The sequence below is a fragment of the Cricetulus griseus genome, chromosome 5 (assembly GCF_003668045.3).
Source record: "Cricetulus griseus strain 17A/GY chromosome 5, alternate assembly CriGri-PICRH-1.0, whole genome shotgun sequence".
In the NCBI taxonomy this organism is placed as follows: domain Eukaryota; kingdom Metazoa; phylum Chordata; class Mammalia; order Rodentia; family Cricetidae; genus Cricetulus; species Cricetulus griseus.
In genome coordinates this window covers 102,007,731-102,031,863 of record NC_048598.1, presented here as the reverse complement: position 1 = coordinate 102,031,863, position 24,133 = coordinate 102,007,731, and the positions used below count along the sequence as shown (strand labels likewise).

Sequence of the window (24,133 nt, the reverse complement as noted above, 5' to 3'; positions counted from 1 at the left end):
GAAGCACTGTGCCCCTTAACCTGCCACATAGATGCGGGCTCTGGGCGCTGCCAGGATGAGGCTTTCTCCTTTAGTCCCCTAGATGTGCCTAGTCTAGCTAGACGCAACCCGCGGCAGACACTTTTTCCGGGTGTGGGGTGCGGAGGTTTTATCGGATTTATCTGGTGTAGGCGCTGGGCAGGGGTGGGTGGCGGAGCAGAGGCTGAGAGGGAGGATTGCAGGCTCTGATGGAGATTCGGGGTTCCATTGGGAGGAGGCACTCTAGGAGAAGGGGGAAACTGGAAGGCAGTTTTTCCCAAAGCCTGGGTCCTGAGCATCTCCCAGGCACCTCCTCCAGGAAGCCCTAGCAGAGTGCTGCTGACCGGGACCTTCCTAGGCTGGAACTGGGAAGAGTCTGTGTGGGACTGTGTAGGGGGCAGCCATGGGGCTGCTCAGCCCCTGGAGCTCAGCCCATGCTCATGACGCAACCTGGTGTGGGGAGGCTGAGGCCTGTGGGCACCCCAATCCCAGCCCAGAGTGAAGGACACGAAGGCCACACCTCACAGGAACAGATCTGCTTTATTCCCCACCCCAGCCAAATTCTGGATGATTGTACAGACTCTGGGCATTGCACCATGTGTGGGCTAGCCTTTAAAAGCCACAGGCAAAACGGAGCAGGGTCGAAGCTTTGGGTGGTACCGGGGGGTTCGGGGTGGCCTAATGGGGCACAGCTTTTCCCACAGCCAATGGTCTGCAGGGTGACCTGGGGTGGAGGGGGCTCTGTTTGCAGAAGGCACTCAGTGACTGGGGCTGGGGTTCCACTGTGGGGTGACAGTGTCCCAGGGGCCATCTGTGCCCTCACAGCTGAGGTGGAGGAAGGTATCTGGGTGAAGGATATGGTTGGGTTTGGGTCTGGGAAATCCCATTCTGTGCTCTCTGCCCCTCCAACTCCACTCTGTGACTTCTAGAATCTTCCAGGCCACCCTTCCTGGCATCTCAAGAAAGCAATTCAGATCCCCCACCTGCTTCTTATGACATCAGGGGAGTTTCAAAATGTAATTAGTACCAAGAAATGGAGTTCACTGCTATGTGGCTGGGGGTGGGGTGATAGCCATGGGCATGGGGATCACCACAGTGGGAGCCCCAGCATTGTGAATAAACCTACAGATCCAATGGTCAAAGGTGTCCGCATGGGGGGGGCAGCAACCAGAGGGCCCACACCAGTTCAGGCCTGTGGTGATGACTGGCTCATAGCAGTCCAGCTGTGCCCTGCCGGCCCCGCTTCCTCTCCCCGGCTCCCTCCTGGGCCTGACTAGCCTCCCTTATCCTCTTCCGGGCCCGGGCCCCAAATCTGGTCCGTGGGGGTAACTGTTCCATGTGAAGGACCTTGTGTATCTGTCGGAAGGCCACGAGACGCAGGGCACGCTGTGGACAGCAGGGTCCTGTTAGTGTGAGCCAGTCAGGCCTGGGGATTCAGGCCTGCTGTGTGCAGGGACCAGGGAGCAGGGCTGTGCTGTTTGTTATGATTCTGCTGCCAGGCATGTGGCCTGGGGAATGCCACCTCTTGCTGCTGGCACAGGCTGGCATGGAGCCCACCTTTACTTCCTGGCTAGAGGGACCCTGGATTCCATGTAAGACACCTGACTCCCGTGAAAGTGTGTGGAACTTTGAGCATGTGTGGCTGGGATACTTCCTTTGAGGCTGGTGCTCGTGTATCCCAGGCTAGCATCAAACTCTCTATATAACCAAGGATAGCCTCGAACTTCTGATCCTCCACTTTTACCGCTGGGGGTAGAATTTAGGGACCTGTGTATGACAGGGGAGCACAGTAGGCTCCTGTGGCCCAGGCCAGTCAGTACTGCCCTCTGGAGCTGTTTGTCACCCCCAGCCATACTTCTGGGCCCAGACTCTGTGGGAGGAGGATGGGGACCCATGTACCTGTGCGCTGGCCGTTAGGTCTTCTCGCTGCTGTGGGGTCATGGGCTCCAGGGCATCCTGTGGCCCTTTCTCACAGGGATCCTGTAGCCCTGGGCCATCTGAGCCAGGGAGAGGGTGGACACCACTGTGAGGAACTGGTGGGACACAATGGACCACCCTGCCATGGCAAGTGACTACATTTGTAGACTGTGCGGTGTCTGCAGTGACCCACAAGCCACATTGGGCAAGGTCTGCCTTGGTAACATACAGTTACCCCTGGGGGCATTGCATGCCCATGCCCCGGTCTGTGAAACAGCCCAAAGGACAGGCCTGACCTTTGACTTGCCTTTCCTACTCAGAATCACCCATGTCTCCAGGAACCCTATAGTTACACCCTTCCAGGGCCCACTCCTGTCCCTTCAGAAGGCACTGTGACACTTTCTGTTCCTCAAACTCCTTATGGAGCGGAGGCTGACATTGAACTCCTGACCCTCCTGCCTCAGCCTCCCAAGTGCTGTGGTGACAGGTGTGTGCCTGGACTGTGAAGTACTGGGGATGGGACCCAGGGTTTTCAGGCATGCTAGGCGAGTGCTCAGCCCCATGTTGTGACTCCATAGTCATAGTCACAGCAGAGTCCTGTGGCTTCTTCCCTTGAACCTCAGTCATGGTTCGGATGCACTTGGAGTAGGCAGGCACCAGCAGCACCAGCCACGGAAGATGCAGCCAGTGGTATGAGTGGTGGTGGCACAGAGTGACTACTGGGGCAGCCCTAGCTTGGGGATGAGACAGACTTAAGCCCTTGTCACCCTGTTGTGTCCCTAGAGGATGGCGGCATACCTCTGCCCTTGGTGCTGTAGGCTGTGGGCCACATGTCCAGCATGTGTGGGTGACCCTTTTTTGTGACTCCCCCCACGCCATTCCTGTCCCCATCACTGACCTGTGAGGAGCGCACCTGTGGCCACATACTCCAGGACCCGCCGCATAGCATCCCCTGGGCTCAGGGGCCGGGGTGCACTGCTCAGCACCTTCTCCACCAGCAGTTCCATGGCCTGAAGCAGCAGAGGGATGGGGGTGGGGGCACAATGGGACACGCTGTGGCTTGGATGGAGACAGGGATGATAAGCAAGGCCAAGCTGGAGTACATTTCTGTTGCCGGGACAGGACAGGTTCAGGGTCCCATGATGTGGGGAGTGAGAGGCCTAGGGACACCCTGGCTCCTCACCGTGATACTGACAGGTCTGTGTGACAAAGCACATTTCCCTGGGACACCTGCATTTGCATAGGGTCTGGACTTCACCCCCTGCCCCAGTTTGGCGTTTAAGGTGACAGTCAAACATGACAGTGACCCAAGGTGTCTTCTCATTTGAGGGGCCTAGTGACACAAGTCTTGTAAAAGCTCCCGTCTGCCCCCTCTGGGTAGCCAGGTGCTGAGCAGAGACCTGGCTGGTCCCCACTAGTGGTCTCTCCTGTCCCCTGAGGCCTTACCCAGGCAGGCAGAGCCCCCCAGGGGGGCAGGCAGCGACATAGCTCCCGCAAAACCCTGATGACAATCACACATGGCTGCAGGCCACTGGCTCGAGCCTTGGGGAGGAAACACACTGTTGGTCAGTGGGACTCTGGGATAGACTGTGGAGGGCGACTGTCCCCACTTCAGCCACCCCATGCTGACCTGGAACCACTTGGCATGACGGAGGGCTGCCAGGGTCTCAAGGCATCTCTCCCGGTCCAGGACATCCTCTGGGTCAGACAGAGAGTCTTGCAGTCCTAGAAGGGACAGGACACTGAGTCCCTTCCTGCTGAGCCACAGCCTCACAGGGTGGCCTCTGCATTGCACACACTCAGCTTCCTGAGTGCTGGGATCAAGGGCTGACACTATGTCCAGCACCTACAATATTTGTGTCTAATATTAGACATTGTTGTCTAGTACTGTCTAATATTAGACAATATAATCTAACATTAGATGATATGCTATTAAAGTAGGTGGCAGCCCTGCAGGTCTCAGGCCTGATCACAGGGAGGGGCACTGTTTCTAAATTACACAGGCTGGGCGTCGGGGAGGACTTTCTAAGCATGTCCAAAGGTCCTGAAACATCAGCCCTTAGCTCCATCGCACCAGATTTGACCCCATGTGACCCCACATGACCCAGAGATACTGAGGCCACTGGGCCTTCCTGCCCAGAGCAGGGTGTGTCTGCTGCACCCTGGAGACTCAGGAGAGCAAGTTGGGGCATACCTCGTTTTACGGAGGGGTCTTCACGCATCAGAGGTGAGGTAGCAGACACGGTGACCTTCACCCCGGGCTCCACGCAGGCCGAGATAACAATGTTGGCATCATGGTCAGATGAGACTTCATACTTGTCTTCTGCCACTATCTGGGTGTAAATATGACATGAGGCCACATGACTCCAGCAGAGCGCCTAGTGTATACAAGTAGGTAATACCACTGGCATGTGCCCATCTGTTCACCCCTGAGTGCCCGCTGCTAGAGGGAGGGCCTGTGTTGGGAACTCATATGTAACTTAGGACCCACAGGGGGGAGCAAACCTGGAAACACTGAGGAGCCTTTATATGTAAAGAGTACCTGTTGCTCAACAAGCAACTGAATAGAAAAACAACTGGTTAGAAACTGGTTAGATAAACAAAAGACCAGCAGAAAAGGAAGGAAAACAAATGGCCCTTTTCACCCCTCTGCTCAGACAGAAGGAAACTGTCAAGCTGCCACTGATACCTGTGAGTACAAAGTCCTGGATTTGTGTGTGTGTGTGTGTGTGTGTGTATGTGTGTGTGTGTGTGTGTGTGTGTGTGTGTGTGTGTATGTGGTGTGCTGGTACTGGGAATGGAATAGAGACCAGAGGCCTGCCAGTGCTCACCACTAGATCCCAGGCCTAGTCCTGGCTACAGGTTGCCATCTTCCTGCCTCAGTCCCTGGAATGACAGGCGCACAGCCAATTCCTTTCTTTTATGTGTGTCAGGCCAGAGACTGAAGTCAGGTTGTTTCTCAATTGCTATTCCACCTTGTTTTTTGTTTGTTTGATTTTTGTTTCTTTGTTTTGGTTAAAGAGACAAGGTTTCTCTGTATAGCCCTGGCTGTCCTGAAACTGGCTCAGTAGACCAGGCTGTCCTTGAACTCAGAGATCTGCCTGCCTCTGCCTCCCAAGGGCTGGGATTAAAGGTGTGCACCACCACCACCCAGACTATGTTTGGCTTTTTACATGGGTTCTAGAATTGGAACTCAGATCCCAATGCATATGGGGGAAGTGATAGAGCCACTCCCCATCTCTGTAGGTCTCTCTGTCCTCTGTACCTGCAGAGCCCGAGGCCCAGCCTTGCTCTTACCGAGAGCTCTCTGGGCAGCTCTTGCTTGATCCTCTGTAGGAGAGAGTGCGTGGGCTTCTTGGAGCACAGCAGGGTCAGCTGCACACTGTGGTCCCCACGCAGGACCAGCCCCTTGGCCAGAGCGCCAACCCGAGCCACACCCTTGAGTATCCTCGGTGGTGCAGGTGCCAGGGTGCTGAGAAGACAGAGAGGCAACACATGTCAGCAGGGAGGGGTGGAAGGGGCCCTAGGGTGCTGCACTGCTGAGCTCCTGGAACCAGGCCCCTCTGCAGGGGATGCTGGCTGATGGGAAATGAAACATCCCTTCATCCCCAGTATTCATCCTGCAGTCCTGTGTAAGGATCCCATCACCAGAGAGGCCAGACATCTACCTATCTGTTATCTATCTATCTATCTATCTATCTATCTATCTTTCTATCTATCCATCCATCCATCCATCCACCCATGATCTATTTATCTGTAATCTATCTATCCATCTCTCTATGCATCTATATCTTCTACTTACCTACATACCAATCTACCTATCTATACCTGAAACAAGTGCTCACCATGTAGCCCAGGCTAGCCTCACACTCACAGCAATCCTCCTGTTTCAGCTTCCTGAGTCTTGCATTCACCAGCCCCTACACATGGGGGTGGGGGTGGGGGTGGGAGAGACTGTCTCCATGAGAAGCCTTGGGGGAACTTGAGACAAAGTGGGTGGGACAGAGCTTTACCCTGTGGCACCTGCGGCTTGTGGTGCAGTACTAACCTATTAAGGCTGCTCTCCTCAGCCAGTGTGTCTGACACCAGTCTGAGGGCGCGTTCTGTGTGGGACACAGCTGTCTGGATGGCCTGCAGCTCCTCTTCGGTGGGGTAGATGGAAGCATGTTTACACATGACATGCCGGTCGTCGCTGCTCTCTGGCCGGCGCCCTGACTGTGGGGAGAGCCACCCTCATGAAGGGTGGACTGGGAACCAGACAGCCAGCCCTGGCAGGACTGTGGAGTGTGTAGAAGGCTCAGGCAGGCTGCAGAGAGCCTTAGCAGGTGGGAGGTGGCTGTGGCCAGTAGCTGAGCAGCTCCCACAAGGGAACACATGCCAGGGGCTTGGGTCTGGGTGGGGTGGCTTTCTGCTGGCAATGTCCTTCCGTTTGCAGGCCAGAGGCCAGGCCCCCAGGGCATGTCCCTAAGCAAGAGGTCAGCCTCAGGTCCCTACTCAGCCTGAGAACAGACATTTGTGGAGAACTGGAGGAAGTCACAGTGTGGGACAGACATGCATGTGACCTGACGCTTGGCAGGTGTGACATGCCATGCTGGACCCTGTGCCCTCTGAGCTGGCTCCTGAGGTCTGGTAGGGACTGAGAAGGTTCCCACATATAGCAACACCCGGCACCCACCTGGCGCCGGGAGGTGGCCATCCCTGGCTTGGCAGGGGTAACAGGCAGGGCCCAGGCAGGTAATCCGGGTGGGTGTTCATCAACCTGGGGCTGGGAGGGCTCCTTAGGCTGCCTGCTATGTTCTTCTTGCTGTCTGTTGTGACCAGGTGGGGAACACAGGGATGTGGTCACCAGATAACCTCACAGACACACTCCAGCCCTAGGGACCAGGTCACCACAGAGCAGGTCTAAAGGGTGAAGCAGGAGGAGATGCAGAGACTCCAGAGGAGGCGGGGAATCAGAGGTCAGTGGGGGACGTGGGGCATCAGAGATTAGGAGACATGGGGGGTTTCAGAGGTCAGGGGATGCCAGAGGTTGAAGGACTGTGAGGAGGCCAGTGGGGACATCATGGTCACCTTAGCTCAGAGCTCCAGCGCCGCGCATCCTCCAGCCTTGCCTGTGTCTGCTGTCGCTGCCTCTGCAGCCGCCTGACCAGCACCCTCTGCATGGGGCCGCTGGGCCGGGCAGCCACCGGAAGTGTAGGGTCCACTTTCTTCTGCAAAGGCAAAGCCAGATAGATAGTGATGCTGAGGGGACAGACAGACAGACGCGGCCACCTAATAGGCACAGAGGAGCCCAAACTAACATCCACCAGCTATTCTTACAGACTCAGCCCTACCAGAGCAGCCACAGAGGGAGGTGTGCTGAGGGGAACAGCAGGCAGCAAGCACTTCACAGCAGCCAAAATGGGGCACTTGGGGAAAAGTCCTGCCACTCACATTCACACTCTGTCCAGCTGACCCAAGCACCAGGCAGGACCACAAGTGCAGCTCCACAGAGACAGCCACCAAGGGGCATGCTCTGTCTGCCCAAGTTCAAGCCACACATGCTCAGCTAGTAAGGAGGGGAAGCACGAGCACAAGGCTGAGGTTCTCATGCATCCTGGCACCGAACGTCTGCAGAGTCTCCTGCAGGACCAGTGCGTGTCTGCCCAGCCCCCATCTATACACACACCACAGGCTGCAGTCCCCTGCCCCCTTCTCCCTGTTCCTCTTCATTGCTACTAGGCTCACTTCTCTCCCAGACCCCTCACCAGCCATCTTCCCACACCCCACCTCGTGGTCCTTGTGACCTCTGGTGCCCCTGCCAGACATACCCTGTACTGCAGCCGGTGCCGGCGCCCAGTCAGGTGCATGTCTCTGGCATTACGGTCATTGAAGTTGCATTCACAGAGCTTGCATCGGAATCGGATCACCTTCCCCTCATCGCTGCGCACCTGGGAAAAAACACAGCCTAGCTTGCCACTGGACAGCCCTGATGGGCTGGAGGATGCTGGGCACCAGGACACCCAGGACACTGAGCCTCTTGGGGTGGGGCTGGCAGGGTGGTGTCGTTCCAGAGAGCTGGCACTGGAAGCCCAGATTCTGCCCAGGACCTGGTTCCTTCCTCCCCCAGTCCCACCACAGGGCGCAAGAGTTCACATCCCATGATGCCCTGCTGGCTGCCAGGCACTTTCTTTGGTCCCCATTGCTTCTGCTCTTGACCAAGTGGCAGGCTACCACAGTTGGCTCTAGCTGGTGTGCCCTGCACTAAAGTGTAAGGTTAAGGAACACATGGATAGAAGACCTGTCACCGTCACTTTGCACACACACATAAGTGACACCCTGGTGATGCTGGGGCAGTCTAGAAGGTAGGGGCCATGGAATGGGCTCCGAACAGAGCTCACAAGCTTGTGAGGGGACTGTCCGTCCTGGGTGTCTGCTTGGTGACCAGCAAGGACATTCCTTGGGCTGGCATTCAGAATCCAAGATCTCAGGGTGGAAGGGACCTGGTTGATTCTCCCAGGAAAGGTTGGCCAGGGCATGGAAACCACCTGAGATGGACAGGGCTTAGCTCTCTCTGGTATCCCAGCCTGGCCTTAGTGGGCCCCTCAGGCCAAGCAAGTGGTGGGGCTGGACAGGAGGGTCGTGGTGCCTGGCTGAACTCTGCCATCCCCTAGCCCCTCTCGGCACTCCCTGCGGGGAAGGCAGACATGAGAACCAGATGGTGTGGACAGCACCTGGAGAGCCACAGGGCCTCCATCCGCAGAGTCACCATGGCCAATCTCAGCAGACCCTGGGAACTCTGCTACCAGGACTCAGCGTGCAGCAGCTTCACTCACCTCCTCCACATACTCCGTCCCCACGGGCTCGATGTCTCCATAGGTCCCTGAAGCTTCTCCAGGGCATCCCTTAGTGGCCTCCGCCTTGGGGTGTGATGGTCGCCTTTCTCCAGGTCGACTGTGAACTGTCTGGAGCTCAGGTGGCCCTGCCAGAAACCATGGCCGGCTGCAACCCGGGGCTCTCCCCATCCCTTTTCCATAATGCCACGGGAATCTGAACCAGAGGGGCACTAGCCCCTCCCTCCTGTGGAAACTGTCACGGGCAACATGGTGTGGCACAGTCATGGTAGGCTAGGCATAATGCCAGGGGTCTATGTGGCACACAACTCAGGGTGAGGAGAGTGAGCCCTTCCCCAAGGGCCCCTGACTGTCTGACGTGACGAGGAAGGGTCACCTTGAGGGAGTGCTAAATGACAGTGACCTTTTATTCAAACTAAGTTTCCACAGATCTGGTGGCACATGCCCTGCTCATAAGACTGAGGCAGGAGGATCACCATTTCCAGGTCACCAGGGGTCACACATCGAGATCCTGTCTCAAAAACCAAGAGATAGCTGGGTGGTGATGTAAATTCTTAATCCCAGCACTTGGGAGGCAAAGGCAGGTGGATCTGAATTCAAGTCTAGTCTGGGCTACAGAGCCAGAAAGAGCTCCATGATAGCTAAGAACCCTGTCTATACAAAGAAACCCTGTCTAAAAAAACCAAAAACCAAACAAAAATACTTCCCAAAGTATCTAAAAGCTGGGGGCGTGGTCAGGGTGGAGCCCCGCCTAGAATTGTGGATATGGTCAACTGCTCACATGTACAGAACTGGAGAGACCTGTACCCTTGTGTGAGGTTGTTGATCCTTTTGCTAGCCGGCCTGAGGTGTAAGAGCTGTGACTGGTGTGAGCCTCATGCTCGACCGAGGTCTCATAGGTGCTGTCGGAGCCTCGGGTGTAGGTGACACTCCGTGTTGTAGGCTCAGAGGGAATGGGCTTCCCTAGCCTGCTGTGCAACTTGAACACCTGCAATGGACCCAACAGCCCTCAATCACGAGCAAGTTTGGGAAACAATCTGAACCGGCTGCTGGAGGGAATGTAGGGGCCACACCCTGGTCTCTGTACTCTGTGGAACCACCCCCACCCCTCACCCTCAAAAAAAAAAAAAGGAAGAAAGAAAATCACAACCCCCCTGGAGTCACCTGCTGCCTGCAGTCCCATCCCTCAGATTTGGCACCTCTCTCTCTTCAACACCTGCACTGGCTCCCACTGAACATCTTCCACCACTAAGGCTGCCTTCTCTCTGGCTCCCAAGCCAGTGAGTGTGTATGCATGGATGTGTGATTTGGGGGACCCAGCTGAGACACACACACACACACACCCTGGATGTACCCAGACTCACGCCACAGTGCCCCCAACCAAGGTCTCTACCTCTAGCCACATGAAAGCACACTCACAGTCAACTCCCCTTCCCCCCTGTCGTGGTGACCCCTCCACCTGCACCTGCTCAGAGCTCACGGCTGGCCTGAGAGGCTCATACCTTCTGGTGCCTGGCTCCCCTCATGTGGGCAGCATAGGCGTCCACCCCGGTGCAGGACACAGCACAGAGGCCGCAGTGCAGGCTCTGGGACCCTCTCAGACCTCCACTGGGCGGTGTGCCTGTCCTCTGAGCGGCCTGTTTCTTTCGGTGCTTCTGTCCTTCCAGGTGGTCCCGATAGGTCTGGGACAGAGTGAGGTGGCCTGAGTGGGTGGCCCCCACCAGGGACCACACAGCCATCATCTGGGAGCTCAGAGGGCCACAGGGTCCCTGGCTTCCCCCACCACTTGTGCCTAAGTTGGAAGAGTCAGGGGGTATCACCCTCTCCCTTCCTTGACCTAAAGTCCAACCAGATTTCTCAAGAAAATATTCACCAAAGGTCCAGTGTTTTGTCTGGGAACAAGGGGCCACCACCAAACAAAACCTGGCTTTTCCAGTCTGGAGCTGAAGTTCAGGACAAAGTCCTGAGTTTTATCCCCAGGAGTCAGATGTGGGCTCGAAGACCTGCCCTCTAAGGACTTGGGAGTGTGTATGTGTGTCTGTGTGTCTTTGTGTGTGTATCTGTGTGTGGTGTATATCTGGGTGGTGTGTGTGTATCTGTGTGTGGTGTGTGTCTGTGTCTGTGTGTGATGTGTCTGCGCGTGATGTCACGTGTGTGTGATATGGCACATGTGTGATATGAATGTGTGGTGTGATGTGTGTGATATGGCATGTGTGTGTGTGATATGACATGAGCATCTCTGGGTGCAGGCCTATCACTGACAGGGTATCTCTCATTTCTCTCTTTTCCACCATATTGTTAGTCAATTTAATTGAATTCTGCCTGGGGCGTGTTGCCTTCATGTGACTGGGCCCTGCATGGCGACAGAGGGTACTGGTCCCAGAAACAGTGGTTACAGGGTACAGGACACACCAGGTAGGTGCTGGGAATACCCTGGGGTCTGTAGAGGACTGGCTGAATCAGGGCTCAAGTAGTCCAGGCTGGCCTCAACCTGACCATGTAGCCGAGGATGACCTGAATTCCTGATCCCCACCTCTCCCACCGCTACTCCATCTCACCCCTACCCCAGCTGTGGATGTGACAGGCCACACCACACCTGCCACTGTTTTTAACAGACACTGAGCCATCCACTGCCAGTCCTGACCTGCGGCCCTGCACAGCTGACCCTGCAGACTTCACAGTAGTGCATGGAGGGCGGCCTAGGGCCTGCCTTGGGCTTTGGCAGCCTGTCTAGGAAGGGCAGCGTGTCACTGGTAAAGCTGGGGTCCCAAGGCCCGAGGCCTGGGCCACCCCAGGGGTCTGAGCCCACAGGAACGGTCGGGGAGGCCTGCTGCTTCTGGGGGACATGCTGGGACTTCAGTGGGCGGTCAGAGCGCTGGGAGCTTGGGCCTAGGAGAGAGAGAGACAGAACACTTAGCCAGGCTTACCCAGAGCAGGTCCACTGCAGGGAGCAGATGCTTCACAGGCTACAGAGTGGGCCAAGGTGGGGACAGAAGCCCAGGCTGAGCACTCAAGACCACTGTGGCACTAGGACAAGTCAAGCTGGTGGGTCAGCCCTCTCTGAGTGGCCCAGACTATCTGCAATGGTCTCTGGTGAGCCTGTGCCCTCCCGTAGCCCCCAGGGAGAGTTTTTGGCCTCTGCAGCTCAGAACTCAATGAAATTTAAAACCTGAGATTGGAGCTGACAAGATGGCTCAGTGGATAAGGGCGCTTGTAGCCAAGCCTGTTGTCTAAGTTTGACCTTTGGGACCTACACAATAGAAGAACCACCTGAAAGTTGTTCTCTGCTCTCCACACACACCAAGACAAACACAGTCAAGTAAATGGCATAAAAACAAACAGATAAAAAGACGTAAGACTGCTGTGTGGTGGCGCACGCCTTTAATCCCAGCACTCGGGAGAAAGAGACAGGCGGATCTCTGTGAGTTCTAGGCCAGCCTGGTCTCCAGAGCAAGTGCCAGGATAGGCTCCAAAGCTACACAGAGAAACCCTGTCTCGAAAAATCAAAAAGCAAGCAAACAAACATCCAGCACACACACGCACGCACACACACACACACACATGCGCGCCCACACACACACACAAACACACACAAATGCACACACACATGCCCACACACGCAACACACACACGTGCAGACACGCACACACACATGTGCACATGTACACACACCGCACACGCACAAACACACACATGCACACAAGACAGCAGTCTAGTCTGCTTGCCCTTGTCCAGCCCAGGCCTGTCATGTGTGCTATACGCTGAATCAGGGTGGCCCCTGTGAGGTCCATGGCCATTCCTACCCCTCAGAGACTCACCTGACCGGCCGAGTGAGGCTGTGGCTGGCTGCTCTGAGGTGTCCTCACAGCTCCTGGACCCCTTTGACTCTCCACAGCTGTGACCATCCTGCTGCAGGGTTATGTGAGACAAAGAAAAAAGAAAGCAGCTCAGTGAGGTAGATGGGAAACGGGGGACACTGGGGACAGCGGGGTGGATATTGGGGACAGTGGGGTGGACACTAGGACAGTGGGGTAGACACTGGGGACAGTGGGGTGAGACACTGGGGACAGTGGGGTGAGACACTGGGGACAGTGGAGTAGACACTGGGGACAGTGGGGTGGACACTGGGGACAGTGGGGTGGTCACTGGGGGACAGTAGGGTGGGACACTGGGGACAGTGGGGTGGACACAGGGAACAGTGGGGTGGACACTGGGGACAGTGGGGTGGAAATAGGGGACAGTGGGGTGGACACTGGGGACAGTGGGGTGGTCACTGGGGACAGTGGGGTGGTCACTGGGGGACAGTGGGGTGGGACACTGGGGACAGTGGGGTGGACACAGGGGACAGTGGGGTGGACACTGGGGCAGTGGGGTGGAAATAGGGGACAGTGGGGTGGACACTGGGGACAGTGGGGTGGTCACTGGGGACAGTGGGGTGGACACTGGGGACAGTGGGGTGGTCACTGGGGGACAGTGGAGTGGGACACTGGGGACAGTTTGGTGGACACTGGGGGGACAGTAGGGTGGGACACTTGGGGACAGTGGGGTGGACTTTGGAGACAGTGGGGTGGACACCGGGGGGGACAGTGGGGTGGACAATGAGGGCTCTATGTGGTTAAACATGGGACGGATGGGCTTATGGTCTGGACACTGTTCATGCAATATGTTTTGATGAGACAAGTTGTCCTCATGGCCCAGGCTACCTGGCAGTCTCATATAGCCATGGGTGACCTTGAACTCTCCAGGAGCTGCTTCTCAGCCTGCTTATGTGGTGCTGGCTGTGGACTCAACAACTTTGTGTGATGGGCAAGTGTGCTGCCCACTGAGCTACATTCCCAGCCATTAAGAAACCAACTTCAGGTATTTATTAATTTATCGTGTGAATGCATGTCCAGCACACAGAGGTCTGAGGACAATCCATGAGTCAGTTCTCCCCTTCTATCTGAGGACAATCTGTGAGTCAGTTCTCCCCTTCTGCCACGTTGGTCCTAGGGGTGAAAAGCTGACCACCACATTTAGCAGCAAGCGCCTTTACTATTGCCATCTTGCCAGGCCCATCTTTCTTATTTATTTATTCAAGACAGGGTTTCTCTGTGTAGCCCTGGCTGTCCTGGAACTCGTGTAGAACAGGCTGACCTTGAACTCACAGAGATCGGCCTGCCTGCCTGTCCCTCCCGAGTGCTGGGTTAAAGGTGTGCACTACCACACACCTGGACCCTATTTTGCTTTTTTTTTTTAAGATTATTTATTTATTTATTTATTTATTATGTATCCAACATTCTGCTTCCATGTATATCTGCACACCAGAAGAGGGCACCAGATCTCACTACAGATGGTTGTGAGCACCATGTGGTTGCTGGGAATTGAACTCAGAACCTCTGGAAGAGTAGTCGATGCTCTTAACCTCTGAGCCATCTCTCCAGCCCAAGTTTGCTTTTTTTTTTGAGGCAGTATCACCCTACCCAGGATGGACTCGACTCCCTACACAGATGTGAGCCTGTGCCACCATGGTGGATCTGAGACACTGTTTTAGTGACACTGATGCAGGATTGAAAGAGAAGGGAAAGGAACCCCCTCGCCATAGATAGCAGGCTTCCTGTGATACACACCTCAGCCACCACAGACATAGTTGAACCATAGTTGAACCTGTGTCCCTGTGGCCTTCAATTCTGCTGCCCCTCGGAGCCACTCAAAGGCCACCAAAGCCTCCGAGACTACCAAAAAATCCAGAGCTGCACTGGGTGTGACTGATTTCCTCCCAAGCCTCCCATCCCACCCCTCTGCTTATGCCCCTATTAAAATCTCTTGAATGAAAGTCCCAATTCTGATACATGACCACCCAGCCCCAAAATTCTTCTTGGGATGGAAGCAGGTGTCCAGGTTTGGCCTGAGTCAAGGCACTCCCAAGTGGTGGCAATGCGGGTCAGGATGAGAGCTGAGTGGTAGGAGCTGTGCTGGGGGAGGTAACCCAGCAGTCACCATGTCCTGGAACCCCCATAATCACTGCCTGCTAGAAGAGATTTTCTCAGAACCATGCAGGCTCCATCTGGGGCTACCACCCAGCTGGGTCAAAGCTCGTACACCTCAGTGTCTCCAGAAATCCCTATGGGCTCCTTGGGAGGTGTCATCATGGTGACTCCTGTTACCCAAAAGCAGTTACCTAGAACCGCAACTCTGACAAAGCTGATGTCAGAGACACCATGCATGCATGTCCCCATGTGACACACGTTTCCTTGTGGTGTAGGGAGCTGGACATACTCAGTGGCTAGAGCACAGGCTGCTCCCACAGAGAACCCGGTTCAGTTCTCAGCACCCCCAGGGCAGCTCACAACCATCTGTAACTCCAGCTGGGGGGGGGGGTTGGCGCTGATGCCCTCTTCCAGCCTTCATGGGCACTGAACATACATGGTATGCAGACACACATGCAGGCAACACATTCATATATAAAATAAACTCTTGTTGCATGAGGTGGCACTGTGATACCTGGTGGGTGGCCATGGGGACAGGATCCTGGGGACGGCTGTTGGGTATGGAGTGGGGCTGGGAGCAGCCATACCCCACGGGGACGCCTCCTCCTCCAGGTGCAGGTGTCTGGGTGGCAGGGGCCAGGGCCTGGCTGGCAGTGCTCTCCGTTCCAGGGGTGGACTGCATGGCATAGCTGGCCCCAGCAGCCCGGAGGGGGAAAGCCGAGAATGGCTGGGTGCTGGAGTTACCAGAACACAAAAGGCAGAGTGGGTTAACTGGGTCTTTGAGGTATGTAACCCCCACAGCAAGTAGTTGGCCAGGCCAGCCTCTCACGCCTATGTGGACATAGATCACACTCATTGTCCCTGAAACTCATACAAACTAGATGGCTTGGTCAATAAGCTCTAGAGATCCTCTTGTGTCTGCCTCCCCAACACCAGGTCCATAGGTGTGTGTCATCGTGCCTGGCATTGTAGATGGATGCTGGGGATTTGAACTCGGGTCCTCAGACTTGTGCAGCAGGCACTTTCACTTCCCTGTATGGCTCCATATCCACAATTATAGCCCAAGAAACTCAGGTAGGTGAGCATACCTGAAAACAGGCATGGTGGTGCAGGCCTGGCTATCCCAGATATTCTGGAGGCTGAGGCTGCAAGACTGTGAGTTCTAGGCTAGTCTAGGCTATGGTGAGCTGTTGTGGTTTTATTTGTATTTTATGCATGTGGGTGTTTTGTCTGTAGTACCATTCGTGTGGCTGGTGTCTACAGGGGCCAGCAGAGGGCACCAGGATCCTTCACTGAAGGTAGAGACTGAAGCACTGTGGGCGCTGAGAATCAACCCTAGTTCTGTCCTGGGCAAGTGCAGCCGCTGAACTTCAGCACCAACAGCCACTGGGTACAGCTCTCCATACCAGGAAGGCCCAGGAAGCCCTCCGGGGGCACTGGGGATGTGATTTCACTGTTACTTTGCTCCACAGTGGAGGCTTACCTGGACTATTGACTCCTGCTTTCACCTCCAAAGTGCTGGGAGGGGTCTGCTAGGGACCCCAAAGCCACCTGCATGCTAATGTGTGTTCTGCTCACTAGTGGTCACAGAGCACAAAGAACCTAGTGGGAGCAGGAGACATGGCAGGCCTGTGACACCAACATTCCACAGTGTTGACATGAGTTCTGTATCAGTAAAAATGGGATCACAGCTGAGGGTTCCTGGTCACTTGCTCACAGTGTGGCGGTGGGGCTGAGAAGTCAGAGGTCACCAGCTCAGCAGGTGACAGCCAGCAGGCTGGGCTGCCTCAAGGGGAGTGGTCCTGGTGACAGGTACAGGCCTTTGGAATGGCTCCAAGGGACAGGTAGTGGACACCACTTTTCCTGGGCAGTTTCAGGTCAACATGACACAAGCTGAAGTCATCAGAGAGGAGGAAGCCTCAACAAAGAAAACGTCTCGGGATGGAGAAATGGCTCAGAGGTTAAGAGCACTGACTGCTCTTCCAGAGGACCTGAGTTCAAGTCCCAGAAACCACATGGTGGCCCACAATGAGATCTGATGCCATCTTCTGGTATGCAGGCATACATGGAGGCAGAATGCTAGACACATAATAATAAGTAAATAAATAAATCTAAGAAAAAAAAAGAAAGAGAGAAAGAAAGAAAAACGTCTCAAGACCAGGCTTTACACAAAAGCCTGCAGGATATTCTCTTAGTGATTGATGGGGAGGGTTCCGCCTACTGTGGGCGGAGCCACTCCTGTGGGGGCTGGTCCTGTATTCTATAAGAAAGCAGGCTGAGCAAGCCCTGAGGAGCAAGTCAGTAAGCAGCACCTTCCATGGCCTCTGCATCAGCTCCTGCCTCCAGAGTCCCTGGTACTTTCAATGAGGGGCAGTGATGTGACACCCTAAGATGAATTAAAGGGCTTCCTTCTGACTGCTTTTGGTCATGGTGTTTCATCACTTAGTAACCCTGGCCAAGATAGAAATTGGTGCCGAGTTCTGGGATTTGCTGAGACAGACCTGGCTATGTCCGAGGGAGGAGTGGGGAAGCCACAGAATATTCACCACCCCCAGAGAACTAGGAGGATGCTCTCACAGATAGCATTGAGAGTGGTGCGGCCAGTGGCGGCCTGGTTTGTTAAGTTCAGAGGGAAGATGCTGTGGGGCCATTTGCAGTTCTGAATTAAGAATCTGTGGCTCTGCAAAGGAGTACCAGCCTACAATCCACACCACTAGAGAAGCTAGGAAACAAGGAGGACCTTAAGAGAGACATACATGGTCCCCCGGAGAAGAGGAAAGGGACAAGATCTCCTGAGCAAATTGGGAGCACAGAGGCGGGGAGCTAGGAGAAAGAGAAGGGGAGAAGAGGGAAGAGGAGGACATGAGGAAGCAGAAAGGTTGAGTCAGGGGAAGAATAGAGGAGAGCAACAAAAGAAACATCATAATAGAGGGAGACATTGTAGCTCTAAAGAGAAATCTGGCACCAGGGAAATGTCTGGAGATCTACAAGGTTGACCCCAACTAACAATCTAAGCAATAGTGGAGAGGCTACCTTAAACACCCTTCCCTGAAATCTAAAAAAAAAAAAAAAAAAAACCTTCCCTGATAATGAGATTGATGATTACCTTATATGCCATCTTAGAGCCTTCATCCAGTAGCTGATGGAAGCAGAAGCAGACACCCACAGCTAATCACTGAACTGAACTCCTGGAATCCAGTTGCAGAGAGGAAGGAGTGATGAGCAAAGGGGTCAAGACCAGGCTGGAGAAACCCACAGAAACAGCTGACCTGAATAAGAAGGAGCTCTTCGATCCCAGCCTGATATCTGGGAAACCAGCATAGGACCAACCCAGACCCCCCTGATCGTGGGTGTCAGGAGGCCTGGGCAATCTATGGGACCTCTGGTAGTGGATCAGTATTTATCCCTAGTATATGAATGGACTTTGGGAGCCCACTCCACATAGAGGGATACTCTCTCAGCCTAGACACACAGGGGAGGGCCTAGGCCCTGCTCCAAATGATGACAGACTTTGAAGATTCCCCATGGAAGGCCTCACCCTCCCTGGGGAGCAGAAAGGGGATGGGATAGGGAGTTGGTGGAAGGGTAGGGGAGGAGGGGAGGGAGAGGGAACTGGAATTGACATGTAAAACAAGCTTGTTTCTAATTTAAATTTTTAAAAGGGGGAAAAAAGTAATCTGTGGCTCTGGTCAGCTGAAGCTAAAGACTTAACTGTGATGAGCAAAGAGCCAGCACCACCAAGGTGAAACATTCTGGGGTCTCTCCTGAGAGTCAGCACACAGGGCCAAAGTTGACAATTGTGCTGGCAGCCAAACTTGGTAATGTGTAAGCGTCACCCGTGTGGTACTGGTTTTGAAGGCATGAAGGGGTTATGGAAAGCAAAGAGGCTTGACACTGTGAGAGGCCAGGAAAGGCCATTGGTGCAGGTACAGCCTCAAAAACAGTTGAAGGCCCAGGACTGAGGGGATCATGCAAAGAATTGAGGCTTGACAGGAGGAGTCTATGAGAGGCTAATGGTGAAAGTGCAGCCCAGTTGCAATGGAAGAGCCCAGCATTTTGAGAGATGCCAGTACCATGGGATGACCACCAGGAACAGGAACAGCAATGGAATGGAGGCGTCCAGAGCCTAGAAAGCAAGCTGTATACTGCAGAGGGCAGAGCCGGAGAAGTGACCCAAATCCTTGGAGGAGGCTGGAAGACGGTGAGTCCCAGATATTGAACTCTGAGATGTTTACACTACTGTAGTTTGGTTTTTCCTTGCTCCAACTGGGACTGTGCTCTGGTTCTTTCCTCTTTTGTAATAAGAGTTAATTTTTTGATTTTACAGGACTACACAGTTGAGATACTGAATTTTTAAAGAGATTCTGGAATTTTACAGTGACTTCAGATTTCATTAATTATTGTTATTACTATTGTTTTGTTTTGTTTTTTTGAGACAGGGTTTCTCTGTGTATCCCTGGCTGTCCTGGAACTCACTCTGTAGACCAGGCTGACCTCGAACTCACAGAGATCCGCCTGCCCCTGCCTCCCAAGTGCTGGGACTAAAGGAGTGTGCCACCACTGTCTGGCTCAGAAACTTCAGGGTTTTTTTTTTTAAGATTTTATTTATATATTATGTATACAACATTCTGCTTCCATGTATATCTGCACATCAGAAGAGGGCACCAGATCTCATAATGGATGGTTGTGAGCCACCATGTGGCTGCTGGGAATTGAACTCAGGACCTTTGGAAGAGCAGTCGATGCTCTTAACCTCCGAGCCATCTCTCCAGCCCGAGACTTCAGGTTTTTAAAGAGACTGAATTTTATTTTGTAATTTTTAAAAGATTTGTTTTTACTTTATGTGTACAAGTTCTTTGCCTGAAGGAAATTTGTGCACATGTGTGCCGTGCCTGCAGAAGCCACTGGGGGTGTCAAATCCACTGAACTGGAGTGATGGTTAAGAGCCACCATGTGGGTGCTGGGAGTCAAACCTAGGTCCCCTGCAACAGCAGCCAGTGCTGTAGTCACTAGGCCATCTCTCCAGCCCCAAAGGGATTGAATTTTAGAATGTTTGATTGGAAAAGAAGTTTGTAATATGTTTTATATTGTGATATTTATTGATTTGAGATCTTGGGGATGAACAAAACAGAATTTATTGCTAAATAATGTTGTGTTGGTGTGTCACTTTGACAAGAGATCAATTGTGCAGGATAGTTTTGTCAATTTGACACAATTTAGAGTCATCAGAGAGGAAGAAGCCTCAACTGAGGAAACGCCTCCATGAGATCCAGCTGTAAGGCATTTTTTTATTTAGTGATCAATGGGGAAGGGTCCAATCCATTGCAGGTGATGCCTTCTCTGGGCTGCTGGTCCTGGGTTCTCTAAGAAAGCAAGCTGAGCAAGCCATGATGAGCAAGTCAGTAAGCAGCACCCTCCATGGCCTCTGCATCAGCTCCTGCCTCCAGGGTCCTGCCCTGCTTGAGTTCCTGTCCTGACTTCATTCAATGATGAGGTGATCTGGAAGTGTAAGCTGAATAAACCCTTTCCTCCCCAACTTGCTGTTGGTTGTGGTGTTTTCTTTTCTAAACAATTCATCTTTCAGCCTGAGTAGTGTGTCATCATCATACAGTAACCCTAACAAGACACCTGCTGGTGGGGAGAATGTGTCCCCAGTTGTCACAGCCCCCAACTCCCGATACATGTCCAATTCCTTTTCCTCTACTAACTTGGCAGTGACTGACTCATTTACTTAGAGACGAGGTCTCCCTGAGCCACCCAGCCTGACCTTATACTGTAGCTCAGTCTAGCCTTGAACTCCAGACCACCACCTACCTCCGTCTCTCTCCCTAGGGTTGGAGGCCTGTGCCATCTGGTCCATACTTTTACTGACTTCCAAAGACCAGAGCTCATTGCCCCAGAATCCCCAATCCATCAGACAGCAGAACCCACAATCATACCCACCTGGAGGGCCCCCATCCATCAGACACCAGAACCCCCAATCATACCCACCTGGAGGGTCCCCCACCCATCAGGGACCAGGGCTCCCCTCTACCTTCCCACCTAGAGGGTCCCCCATCTCCTAGACAACAGTACTTCTGACTGCTTCCCTGCCCTGGAAGGTCCCTCATCCATCAGGGACCAGAACTCCCCGCTCCTCCCCATCTGGAGGATTTTCCCCATCCATCAGACATCAAAACCCAAGGCTCCATCCCCGTCAGGAGTGTCCCCAGCTATCAGACACCAGAACCTCTGCCTCCAACCCAGTCGAGGGTCCCCCATCCGTGACACACCAAAACCCCCAATTCTGTTCATCAGGCTCCAGACTCCCACCCACCCTATCCGCGCTTGGAAGGTTCCCCAAGGTCTCAAGTCCTCTCTGAGGTCAGTCCCCTCCCCCAGCTCTGTCTTCCGGTCCCCACCCTCCCCAACCCAAGTCGGTCCCCCTAGGCTGGCCTGGTCCCCACGGGGTCCCCGCCCCCACCCAGCCCAGCATTCCAGTTACCCCGCCCCGCCCTCCCGCGGACCCCAGGGACCGTCGCCCCGCCCCGCGCCCGCCCCGCTCCCGTGGCTCGTGACCGCGTCCCGCGGGGTTGCGGCGCCCCGCCGCCCGCGGGGCTCGTTACCTGGACGACGGGCCGGCACCCTGCGCGAGGCCGGAAGAGCGGCTGGCCGCCATGTCCGCGTCCTCCCCGAGCCCGCGGGAGTGACGTCACGGCCCTGCCCCCGACGACCCTCCCGGTACCCGCCAAAGCCCCGCCCGGGACACGCCCCCGCCCCACCTACCATCCCTAATCACTGAGGGCCTCGGCTTGGCCACGCCCACCGACCAAGACCCGCCCCTGGCCCATCATAGTTGACCCCGCCCACTGTCGCAGCCCCGCCCCCGCCCGGGCACAGGGTCCCAAGCCTTCTGCCAGGGCCTCCTTTTGTCCCCGCCCCTTTCACACGCCCCGCCCCTGCTCAGCCCCCTCCCCCCGCACCTCCATGCGCCCGTGGGACGGAGCTCCAGCCGCGGGCCTGGCCTCGAGCCCCCACTGGCGGTCCGCGTCCGCAGCCTGCCTGCCGCAGGGCGGGAGTCCCGAGGCTGGGAGGGCACGTGGGTGGCATGTGACCAACCCTGTCCGGAGCGGCGGCAGCCAGCCCCAGGCTTCCTAGAAGGCGGGGCGGCTGCGGCAAGTTCTCTGGGCTACACATGGTCTTGTCCCTATTATCTGTTGCAAACCTTATGCCCTTGATTTCCGTCCCCAACAGCATCAGACATGCGCAGGGCTCTGGAAGCGCGCATTTATCGCACTGAAAGACACGCGGAATGGAGTATTACTCAGCCCGGAAGAAGGAAGGGACGGGACACGCGCTCTGAGGGATGGGTGTCTGTCCCTTGAGGACAGCAGAGGGAAATGCCCAGAGCACCGAGCAGCGTGTGAGAGCCCAGGCCCTGTGGCAGCGGCCTCGGGGTCTGCTCCCAGTTAGGCTCCTGGGAGCACAGCGACCTTGTGGGGGGGCTGAAGGCCCCTGCATGTTCTCTCGTACTTTTGGGGACCAAAGTCTCGGCCGCATTGGCTCTGCATGGACTCAGGAAGGGTCCTTTTCTGCCGCTGTCTCTTACCTTCTGGAGAAGAGTGATTGTTCCCAGCCGCTACAGGAAACCCCATTTTCCCAGGACCTTCAGCCCCTCACTGGGCATTCTGTGTGGGGCCCCACCCTGACCACGCCCCAGCCCCTCACTGGGGGTTCTGGGCGGGGCTCCACCCGGACCACGCCCCCATCCCTCTTTAAAATTGTGTGGGGTGAGCATGTCACATGTCTTTCTCAGGGGCTCTCTAGGCTCCTCCTGCTGGCCCCTGCCCTATGCCCCCCTGCCGTATGCCCCCACGCTTGTACAGCAAGCGCTCTACCCACTGAGCCATCCCCAGGAGCTCCTCTTCTCACTCCTGAGACCGGGTCTCTCCCAAGCTGACCTTAGCCTCACTGCGTAGTCCTGTCCGGCCTGGAGCTGCGATTACCCCTGCCTCAGCGCCCTCAGCACTTGAGCCCAGGATGCAAACTGAGCCCTCTCCCTTCCCTGTGCGCCTAGAATTCCTCTGGAAACCTGCAGGGGGTGCAGTTCCCGCGGCCCCGCAGAGCCAATCCATCTAAAAGAAAAACCAGCCAGGCCCGCGGCACCCCAACATCCTGCCTCGTCCTTGCTCAGGGACCTTTTGGCTCACTCTTGAAGGGGAATCTGAAATACTCCATTTCCCTGCCCTCAAAGATGGTTTCAAGGATGCCTCTTCCCCCCAACCACAGAGCCCTGCAGGCTCTCCGCCCCCACTCTGTAAGGAACCAGGCCACGGCTGTGTGTCCGTTTATTTATTTTCTCTCTGGTTGTGATTTTGCATACGTGCAATGCACCATCCCAGAGGTTTCTTTTTGTTTTTTGTTTTTTCTTGCACCTGCTCAGGACGTGGCTGGGAGATTTGCTTTCCCCTCAGCCAATGGGGAAAGGAGGATACGAGCAGGGGGCTGGAACTGTCTGTCAGGCCTGGGCCCGCCCCCTGCACACAAAAGCAGCTTCCTTCACTATCTGGGGGCAGGTCCGGGGCTGCGATGGCAGGGGACACGGAGACCGTGGGAGGACAGGGGTGCTGCTACTGACCCGGGTGCCCCCCTTCTGCAGCTGGGCCAGGGAGCCACGGTGCCGCTGGCCACATCGCCCTAGGTGACCTTCCGCCAGGCCCTAGCCTGGGTACCACCCGCGAGATGCCCGCCTGCATCCAGGCCTTTGTGTCTCAGTGACAGCGCGGAACCGCCGCCGAGGTGAGTGGGAATGTAAATGCAGACTGAAAATGTAAATTGTCGGTTTTTTTTTTTTTCTCTGCTTGAAGCCCAGCTAGGGAAAAGGTTTATCCGGGAGACGCTGGGGGCTCTCGGCATAGATGCTGCGATGGGGCGCACAGCTGGGGCGAGCGGCCTGGGCTTGATCCTGGGTGGAGAAAGCAGAACCACAAGGATTAAAGCCTCAGCTCCAAGCCTGAGCATCCTGGGGGCGGTAAACCTCCCATGCGGTGTCTGCTGTTTTCTATTTATAACCCTGACTGCGGGCTTGGAGACATCAAAATTACATATACATTTAAAAGGACAGATTTTTGGCAGTGGCCCCCGGGCCAGGGTCCTGCACTGTTTTTCCGGGACTTGCCGGGGATTCCTAGTCCCTGATTGTAGCCGTCGCCCAGGAGACCCACCACACCCAGTGTTTGGAAGTGTGTAGATAGGGGTCCTTCGCCGTCATGCCCCGCTAGGGATGAGGGACCCGTGTTCCCTCCCTGCAGACACAATGGACTGGACTCCGCTGAGCCGAGCAAGGCCTGGAGCACACAGGGGAGTCGTTTTTCTCTCTTGTGCTGTGTGGCTCAGCCTTCTTGTCGCTCCTCCATG

The 24,133-nt window shown here is 55.2% G+C and overlaps 1 protein-coding gene across 3 annotated transcripts; it reads right to left on the bottom strand.

Moving 5' to 3' along the window:
* Positions 1 to 539: 539 nt before the first annotated feature.
* Zfr2 (zinc finger RNA binding protein 2) lies at positions 540 to 21,450 on the bottom strand. Of its 3 annotated transcripts, none has more exons than XM_027419265.2 (18): positions 21,343 to 21,450; positions 15,252 to 15,471; positions 12,587 to 12,677; positions 11,413 to 11,657; positions 10,271 to 10,450; positions 9,576 to 9,756; positions 8,751 to 8,896; positions 7,746 to 7,865; positions 7,006 to 7,145; positions 6,611 to 6,743; positions 5,984 to 6,150; positions 5,233 to 5,407; positions 4,130 to 4,268; positions 3,566 to 3,660; positions 3,382 to 3,477; positions 2,834 to 2,945; positions 1,918 to 2,015; positions 540 to 1,404 (listed from the first exon to the last, which is right to left on the bottom strand). In XM_027419265.2, the coding sequence occupies exons 1-18, from the start codon at positions 21,393 to 21,395 to the stop codon at positions 1,228 to 1,230; spliced, it is 2,568 nt and encodes an 855-aa protein (XP_027275066.1). In that variant the 5' UTR covers positions 21,396 to 21,450; the 3' UTR covers positions 540 to 1,227. The 3 variants fall into 3 exon arrangements, with proteins under 3 accessions (XP_027275066.1, XP_027275067.1, XP_027275068.1); XM_027419266.2 differs by having other exon boundaries at positions 12,587 to 12,674; XM_027419267.2 differs by lacking the exon at positions 21,343 to 21,450 and adding an exon at positions 17,844 to 17,897.
* Positions 21,451 to 24,133: the final 2,683 nt, after the last annotated feature.